This window comes from Oculina patagonica, chromosome 9 (assembly GCF_052425735.1).
Source record: "Oculina patagonica isolate OP01 chromosome 9, crgOcupat, whole genome shotgun sequence".
NCBI lineage: Eukaryota > Metazoa > Cnidaria > Anthozoa > Scleractinia > Oculinidae > Oculina > Oculina patagonica.
The window spans coordinates 20,305,980-20,315,972 of NC_135766.1; the positions used below are offsets into that span (position 1 = coordinate 20,305,980).

Genomic DNA, 9,993 nt, shown 5'->3' on the forward strand with positions numbered 1-9,993 from the left:
TATCTGGCAATGTGGCATATAATTAATGAATGTTCATCCACTTTTTAAGGTTTGTTTACATTAATGTCGTGTCCGAACAAATGGTTTACCAGCAGCGTGACAGCAAAGAGATCGAGCTTTTACAGTAAACTGTCTTATGCATCTACAGGGCATTCTCAATAATGAATATAACAATGCTTTTAACAGTGACTACAGTAAAAACCCACGAGTAAGAACCTAACATTTAAGAACTTGTTAGGCTAATATTTGCAAATAAGACCCCATTTTTATAAGAACCTATTAAGCTTAAAGTTTGAAAACAGGTTCTTATTTTCTAAAATTGTTTACTTTTGGGAAAATGAGTTTGGACAAGGCCTTACTGAACATATAATTATACAATGTCATGAACTGAAAGATTAGTGCTTCATTCTTACATAAACACTTGTGCGGCATGCACATTTTATACAAATAATAGGCCGAATATCACTAAAAGTTCTATTAGCAACAATGTAAATTTTTCCTCAGAAAATAAGAACCTATTAAGAATCTAAATAGCCTAAATTTGTTTAACTTCCATTTATGTAAGGACCTGTTAAGGCTAACCTGGAAAAACTAGGTTCTTACTTGCGGGATTTTAGTATATAAAGCAGTTTTCAATACTTTTCCAGGGTCCTAAAATTTGGAATTCTCTACCAGAATCGATCACTGGTTCAAGTAGCTTCTCTTCTTTTAAGAAAAAAAAAACAATGATTAAATTTCTAATAAAATGAGTCTGAAATTGGCCTAGCTGCACATTCACAGCGAAATTACAAATATATTACTAACCCGAGGTGGCCTCCCCTATAAGCCTTGTGGTTTCTTGGAGGTCTCCTCGCCCTATCTATTTAAGTTATTTTGTATGTATTAACTTCTAAAGTGGCAAATAAAATGATGATGATGATGATGATGATGATGATGATGATATAACAATCCATCCATTACCACCAACACCGCAACAGCAAAGAGCTCGAACTTTTACAGTGAACCGCCTTTATGAATGTACAGGGCATTCCCAATAATGAATATAACAATACATTTTACTGTCCCCGCTATTCAGGGTACCTTTACACTCGCACGTGTAATTCTGTCTTTGATTTAAATTAGAACCAATGGCCGGACCTGTCAGCCGAGTTACTTTAGCGTCATTTGTAGCACAGTGAACAGCGATGATTCGCGTGCCCTGAGGTCAAAAACAAAATAGACATGTTTTTAAAAAGGAGCATTTTTTTGCAAAAATAAACGGGTTTATGTAGCTTGTTACGTAAGTCTTTTCCAGCTTCCGGTGTAATTCCCTCCAACGATTACTTCTGGTCACATTTTTGCGGGCTCTTAGGTTATGTAGGCGCGGTTACATCGCCCTTTCCCTCATGGCTTCCAACTAGTTAAGTGAATTTCCCCCTCCCTCCACTCCCTCCGTTCTGTCGTTGTTGATTTGGGTTGGCGGGTTCTCCTTCACCTTTGCTGGGATAATAGTTTAAGGTTTTCATTTTCTAAGCTTTCTATCCTTGAAAAAAAAAAATAAACGGGCACACTCGTGGCCAAAATCTGCCAAATGGTAGTCTTGCCTTTCATTATCCCAGCAAACAGAGCTTTGCCAAAGCAACACATACATACTTGTTTATATGCATAGCATTTAATCTAGGAGGAACAGGATACATAAAGGTATTTATTGGATAATTTAACGTAAAAGGTGTCTGACGCTGACAGCTGATCTAACGGAACCCACTCTAAAGCCGTTTCAAGGGTAGGATCAGGGGGGCTGGGGAAAAGGTTTCATCAGGGAAAGACCAATACATGAAGTCAGGCCGTGCCTGACGAAATATTGGAAGAAAACATACAAGTTCAATCCCTCCGCCGTACGGTCAGCCTTTCTGTTTTTCAATTTGTTCGTATTTATACAATTTGCTGATCAGATCCACCAAGATCCGGTTCTTTGTATTGTCCGTTGGCCCTTTCTGACTTTCTCAAGTTAAAAGTGTTCACATAAAAATTGCACGTGTAAACTCGACTTTAGACTCACTGGAATGCTTCTTTAAACGTTAACGTTAATTGTGCAGTCAGCTTAGCTTACATGGCTACCATGGTCTTGAACGCATGTGTTTGTTTATTCATCATACCATAAATACGCCAAAGGCCGCAGCAAGGCACTTTAGTTCGTTTTTAATACCCAAAATATCCCCTATTTAAATCAAATCACCCCAATAAAATACTTACCAAATTTTCTAACCCGCCAAAAAAATCCCGGAATCGAAAATTTCAACCCTAAAAAATCCTTCGATCATCCCCGTCATTTACAAGCCGGAGTACCCCCCTGGGGGTCTTCTAAGCATAGAATAGAAAAGACCTTGAAAGCGACGGTTTGGTGTCGTTGACAAACAGGAGCCCGGTCTGTAAGAATTTTCTGCGTGAGCCCTCGCCTCTCTTAGGTATGTCTGGAAGGCGGTTTGTTTCTTCTGGACTGTTTTTTGTGGTGAAGCCGGCTGAATCATTAACAGGATTAAATTTGTAATTTTTATTTAACCTACCATTTTCTCTGTCACATTGATCGTAGCTTTTGCTTTTGAACCGCGCGATTCAGGATCGCTTTTGTCGGTTCTGTAGCGGCAAAGCTTAAGATTGTTTCCAGGCCCCGGTAATCCTCGCGGCCCCGGAGGTCCAACACTACCGACGGGACCCTGGGTACCATTATACCCGGGAGGTCCTCTAGAAGGTGTGTTATTACTCATGTTAATCACCTGCAAGAAAAAAAAACTAATAATAGTCAACTGTTTCTTCTAATGTAGATCTAAAAGTTCAAAGAACTTGGTACCGTTTTTTTTTTTCCATTACACGCCGGGCCGCGAGTAAACGCCGTGCCAGGCCAGTGAAAGAAACGCAGCGTTAACTAGTGACTGGCGACTGCCTCTTTTAGCAACCTCTTAGTGTGCCGACAAATTTAATTATTTTCAACGTTGTAAGATGGTTCTAAAAAGGAACATGGGTCATTTTCAATGAAAAAGTAAACATTTAACACCCTTCACAGTCTTCCTTCCTGAGCCCCTATTAAAGGGCCGCGTAAGATATGTGTACCTGTTCTTTGACGCCTCGAAGATCCTTTTCGGTTGAATTTAATTTCCACCATAAATTTAAGAAATCACCTTGCTTCAAAGAGGTCGAATTAAGGGCAGCTATAGCTTGTTTCTACAAAAGAAAAATAAAAGTTACAAAAAGTAAAGTAATCGTTGGCGGTTTTATAAAGGCGAATCTACAAAGAAAACTCGACAATAATTAAAGGCTAAAACGTTATTCCAAGTACTCTGACTATAATGCTTTAAATTTTCGCGCAGGTGTTAATTTTGCGTCACTCTCTTAAATGGACGATTTTCGCTTTATTGAGCGGCTTAAGTTTGTAATTTTCTTACTCGTTTCATACTTTACTCGCTGAACATCGCGAAATTTTAAGCCTGGTTTTAATTAACGACGCAAGCATAAGCGGAAGCACAAGCTAAGCGCAATCAAGCAAAAAGGACAAATTTTGATCCTGCTTGTACTTGTGCTTGCCGCAAGCACAAGCACAAGCATAAAACTGCAATACGCTTGTGCCTTTGCTTGAGTCGAAGCCGTTTTTACGGTAAAATAAGAGTTGTTATATTCTTGCGCTTGTGCTTGCACTTGTGCTTGCGTCGCTAGTGAAAACCAGGCTTTAGTCGACGAAGTTTAGTCCCAACCCTACGAAAATAAAAGGGAGCAACGAAGTCGGCGAAGATGCGTAAACAAAAACGTGTTATAAACACCCATGGACATTTTGAAATATATATAAAAAAAAATATTCCAGTAAAAAGATCTTACAATGTTAATCACGTCTTGTTGTGTCTTGTTAATTTCTTCCCTCAGTTGTGTTAGATTATCTGCAATCTTCTTCACAGACTCGTGTAGTACTTTTTCTTCCTGAAAATAAAATGCGTGGAAAACGCTGGTAACTTTGATCAAGACATGGAAACGACTTGACATACAAGGGCAAATATAATCCTAACGGCTCCCATGCAAGAATGCGAGCATAGCCACATGAAACGTAAACCTAGCGTGCCAGATCAACATAAGTCAGCTTTTTAGCACCCACAATATTAATCCACTTACAATTTTACAAATATCAAATCAAATCAATGAATGAATCAATGAAAAAGATCAATGAACGAACGAACGAACGAACGAAAGAATGAACGAATGAGCGAATCGGATGTCGTATGATTATGAATGAATTTCATTCTGCCAAACATCGTACAATTTGTTATCCGCGACCTCCATTCAAATGGAAGTTTCCGTCCGGAACTAGTGGAAACAACCTCGCTATAAACACTACGTACCGTGCTTATTCCAGCGGTGACCTCCTCTAGGAATGAAATGTTCCTCTTCAGGTTTTGTACACTTTTTGAGAGATTTTTCAACTCAACACGGGGCATCACTGATGGTAAACCTAGAAAACACCAAATGTACTGGTATCTTAGCATACCCGGTACAGAGGGGGTCATTGAGGGTTGCTGGACAGATTCGGTTGCGGAAAAATTCCTCTAGAACCTTACCTAGAATAAAGCCACTTGGGCAATCCCAATAAAATGCTTCGTTTCCCATCACCCCGTCTCTTGTGATGGTGGGTCGGTCGGTCGGGCAAAAAAAAAAAAAAAAAAATGAACACTTGAAGGGTTTTGGGTTCCAGAAAAGGCCGGGCTGCTAATTTACAAGGTTCGTACACATTTTTAGGCCAAAAATTCAAGGACTTTTCAAGGACTTTCCAGGACCCTTCTTGGAAATTTCAAGGACTTTTTTCATGAAATTTACCCCAAATCAACGATTTTCAGTCTGTTGTGCCGTTGATGCTAAAGAATTAAAAAAAATCGCCTATTTTGGCGGTCTTCTTATTGCCTTCTGACATTCAATAAAAAAAAAATCAAGGACTTTCAAGGACCGAAAACCAATTTCAAGACAGTACTTTCAAGGCCTTGAAATCGAACTCGTGAAATTCAAAGGTTTTCAAGGGTTTTCAAGACGCGTACGAACCCTGTAAGTAAGAAAGCCTGCTTACAAAGTCAACTCGAAAACGTGGTCTTTTCGTTCGTTATATATTCCTTAATAGGGTCTTAACAATCTTTAAATAACGTAGTATCGATGTTTATTAAAGACAAATACAATACAATACAATACAATCCAATTTTATCGTCCATACGTGGGCGAGGTCTCCCCTTTTCCGGGCCGGGGGTTTTTTAAAAAAAAAAAAAAAAAAAACAAAGACATCACATCATACCAATTGTTGTTAATAAAACAAGATCGTGTGCTTATAAAACAATGTTTATAAATTGGAGTACTTGCTTCATTGACTAGTGAATCTGGATTTTTTTTTAAATTGAAAAAAAGGGTCGGTCGGGCGATGGGAAACGAAACATTTTATTGGGATGGCCTTGGAGTATTCGCCGCACTATCCCTGTGTGAGATAGTCAAAAAGTCACAGATTAGCCACCCAGTATTTTCTCAAGTGGTCATCAATTTACCAACCGGTTGCTTGACGAGCTTATTAAAAAGAGGCACTCGAGCTCTGAAAGGCAGGAACACAACACGTACGAGGCACAAATGTCTGCATCGACTTCTTGACTCGGAAATCAATGGCACTATTAATTTTAGTAGACTTTCAGTACAAGGCCTCTAGCTATAGCCATATCAAGTACTTATACATGTACAAAGCACTTACCAGTAACGGTCAAGTGACCGTCACATCCTTTGCATTTCTCTCCTTCATTCGTAACCATCACTTTATAGGACAAAAAACCAGTCAAGCCAAGGCACATTATGGTAAAAACAGACAGAACTGCATTCAAAACCACGAGACATCTCATTCGTCGCGATGATGACCTGTAAGATTCCCCGCCTTGTTCTGCCTGCTCCATGAAGGACATTGGCTCAAGAAGAACATCTCTTGAGAGGGATTGATTTTTGTAAACACTGCTGTTTTTTGTAAAAGCAGCCACATCCAAACTGCTGAAATCCAGTTTATCGTAAATTCCAGAATTTTGTCCCGTGTAGCAGTCATTTTCACTTTTTGTTCGCGGCCGTTGTGACATCTTCCTGTAGACAATTCGAAACAGTTTTAAATAAAAAATAAAAAAAATATATATATATGTGTTTATAGTGGTCATGCTCTTAGCTTCATATCTCCCCGACTCAACGAGATAGCTAGTTTACAGGCATGCCACTGAAACAGAGGAAACAAATAATTTATAAATGAACATAACAAGGTTAAAAATCCCAACTGGCAGGAGGCAGACCAGTTGGCTATATAAAAAGCGTGGTCGAGGATTTGAACTCGGGACAACCGAGAAACAAATCCAGCTAGTGGCAAGGGCAGGCCTCGAAAATAGTGATATGCATGTTCGTTCACTAAGGCATGCGTCGAGATGAACACCTAAGTCTTTAACAACTGCAGGCACAGGTGTTAATTTTTTATCAAGCAGTCTTATACTGAATGATGAAAGTTTCTGCAAGAGTTGTGGTACTCCAACTAACTTTGTTTTGGTGAGTGCGGCTTAGTTTCATACGTTATCAGCTATACCTTTTGATCCATGGGGCGGAGTGGGGAGGGGGAGGAGTCACATACGTGCTAAGCGAAGCAAGAAGAATATTACATTCTTAATCAAGCACGATTGGCGAAATTAAAGGTAAATGAGCAATGGCCCTGCGCGACCTTAAACACAAAAAAGCCTAAAAACCATACCCTATCGAGCCGAGCTTTTTGATTTACAGTTGTAAAATATCATGAAAATGATTTACTTGACAATAAAAAAGGTTGAACTTAGAACAAAACGTGTGCTAAATGCGTGGACAGAAGCAAACAAAAATAGAGCTTTGGAGACGAACACGCGGCCCCACAATACAAAACACAATGAAAACTAAACAGACAAGAAATCGTTCCCGATAATGAAAAATAAATGTATTTGTCTAGCAAAAGCACAACAGTCGAACCTCGATTATCCGGACTCGCCAGATAATCGAAAGTATGAATATTAATGAGCCAAAAAAGAGTATCTGACAGGATGCGGTGATGCGGATCCGCATAGTTGGCTAACTTCAGCCTCCTCCATAGCTAGTAGAGGGGGCATCCTCCCCATCTTCGTCGAATGTTTTCCGCATTGAACAGCGATAAATCAGCTGTTAACCATTCTCACAAACAAAAATTCAGAAGACATTGATTATTAATATTTTTGAGGCAGTTCTAATCCGAAAAAGACGACGAAACAAGCGAAAACATGCCGATTCGTTCCCAAACAACTCAAACAATTTTGAACCTCCAGGCGTTCCATGCGTCTTTTCGTGATGGGCCTGGTGACTAGACGTGGTGCAAACGTGCGGTGTCGACCGATCCAACTTTCTACGTTGTTTTTCACTTCATAGAAGGATTTAAACATTCTGAATTTTGCCATTTTGCCTGGTAAACTTCAGTATAATACAAGTAAGCAAAGACCGGAAAGCCAATTTATTTGTGTGAATGTTTTTTGGCTAGTGGAAACTGAATGAGGAAGTTGCCTGCCGAAGTGTTAAATGTTCTTCGATTGGAAACCAGACATCAGAGGTTTTCCAATGTCTTTTGACAGGTAAACCACCTTGAAATAACGTTTAAATCGTCGTAGAACTTAGGTATATCTGGTCTTAAATGTGACTTAAATAATATTCATGAAAAAATTGGGACCAGAGAAGGAAGTCCAGATAATCGAGAAATCCGGATAATCGAGGTTCGACTGTAATAGATTCGCTTGAGTTACGAAACAAAATCAAAACTCTATAAAGTTTAAACTAAAATGATGCACTACGAAAACTAAAACTGCAAGATAAAGCGACTAAAATTATGCAGTAATTAACGAGGACAAGTACTGTTAATAACAATAAACAAACAAATCAATCCTACCTTGCTAGAAGCAAGCTCTTTCAGTTTGTCTCTCCGCTCTTCGATCTGCCCAGTAAAGTCTCGAGAACTGAACTAACTAGAAGCTAAACACGTGCCCCTATTTATACCAGAGTGATAGCAGGGAACAGCAGTTTCTCACGTACGAAACCAGTTCAAAACAGCGCTGTCAAACCATAAAAACCATTTCCTTGCGAAGTACATGACGCTGCTTAAAGGATATCCTGTGCTAATTACGTCATCTTTAAGGTGATAAGCCTAGATTATCAGATTAAAACGATCTACGAAAGGTAACCACAAAAAGGGGGGTGAATTGGTTCGCGAATCAACGGATTTGGCCTTAAAACGCGCCCGGAATGCGGATTTTTTGCGACATATAAAGCGGATTCACGGATCGGATTAGCTGAGAATTTTGGCGCGAATTACGGACTCTTCATGTCAGGAAGCTCTGAACGTGGATATTTAACGAAGTTCGAACCACTTTGGACGATCTTTATCGGTATTTTGGCGAAATTGTCGCAAAAACAAGCAATAAAATGAAACTTCTTAAAACATTGGCATAAAAACAGCATCTATCGTCCGTCGCAGTGAAACTATACGACACAAAGTTCTCAAATTAATGCTGATTCGGATTTGAACGAAAGAAGCAGCGGGTTGACGGATTTGGCCAAAAATAGCACGGATCAGCGGATTTACGTAACCCTATTCACCTCCCCCCCCCCCCCCCCCCCCCTCACCTCCAAAAACCTAACTGCTACTACCGCATTTTAGCAATGAAACGTGGTTAGCGCTCGACGTAAAAATATTCCGGAGCGATGCATAAGCGCACGAAATTGAACCGGATAATTTAGAGCCTCTAGAACGTGCAAGACGGGGGGTGGGGGGGGGGGGGGGGGTGGATGCCACCTCCCCGTAAGCTTTTTCGAAATTTTGAAAAGAGGATTTACTCTACAATGCTGAAACTTTCAGTAGCTGTTCATTCGTCCCTTGCGGTAATTTTGATATGTCAATCAAGCAGGTCATGCCAAAAATCGCCATTTTTAACATTTTTCATTTTCCATTTTTTTGAAACAGAATTGTGCGATTAGATTATTTTTGTATTGAATAAGCATTCTTACTTGATTTTGCATCAATTTCCGGTATTTTCTGACTTTCTAAGAAAATGGTCAAATCCAAGATGGCGGATCCAGGATGGCGGCTATAATGACGTCATATGACGTCAAAGCCAACAAACATTATGTCTTCTTGTAGAGTACGCTACGGGCTTTCTACTCAGTGCAAAAATAATTCGCTACTGCTAAATAGAACGGAAACTCTGGGGAGGGGTTCTATCCCCTCCCCCGCCCTCTTGTACGATGGTGGGGGTGTGAGTTTGACTCGTCAGCATCACTTCCATCGGAGGGTCCGTCACTGCTTGCTGCGGCAGGTGGTTGTGCAATGTCAATTGCGAGCTCGGAACGGCTGTCATCATCATCAGAGGAGTCTGCCTGCTGTGGCTCCCTGGGTGCCTGGCTGACTCTCCTTGCTCTCTCAGGGGTCGTCTGCAGTACAGATGGAGGGCACATTTGCAACTCCGCCCGATTGTCTACTCTGATACCACCGTGCCCATCAGCAGGCTGGATCACATCTAGATCCCATTGTTTAATTGCTCAACTGGTACCCCATCGGTCTTGGATCTTGATATCACGGTCACTTCGAAGTAAAGTAGTGATACCCTACGATGAATTAATTGAAAAGAGGTTTTATGAATACGGCAGAACCTCTTAATTTAAATTTAGCTGGTATTAAAATCTAGTTTCTTACTCCACTCCTAACACCTTTAGTCCTAACACCGTAGTCCTTTGTTCTCTGCCCGAAGACAAAGGCTTTGGATTCCGATACTTTTACGAACCAAAACTAAACTTTCTTCACGGGTACACTTAGTCCAGTACAAGAACTTTCCTTTTGTTCGATTACTGTTCTTCTTTTAGCCGTTCTAAACATAGTTATTCTTTAATATACAGATTTTTGCACAAGGGAATAAATCGGACTAAGTTTACGATTCGTTTGTT

At 40.1% G+C, this 9,993-nt stretch overlaps 1 protein-coding gene across 1 annotated transcript; it reads right to left on the bottom strand.

The window, feature by feature from the left end:
* Positions 1-8,096, bottom strand: LOC144666387 (uncharacterized). Its single transcript, XM_078527813.1, has 7 exons — positions 7,946-8,096; positions 5,738-6,111; positions 4,362-4,471; positions 3,847-3,945; positions 3,088-3,198; positions 2,544-2,753; positions 1-1,198 (listed from the first exon to the last, which is right to left on the bottom strand). The coding sequence occupies exons 2-7, from the start codon at positions 6,105-6,107 to the stop codon at positions 1,010-1,012; spliced, it is 1,089 nt and encodes a 362-aa protein (XP_078383939.1). The 5' UTR covers positions 6,108-6,111; positions 7,946-8,096; the 3' UTR covers positions 1-1,009.
* Positions 8,097-9,993: the final 1,897 nt, after the last annotated feature.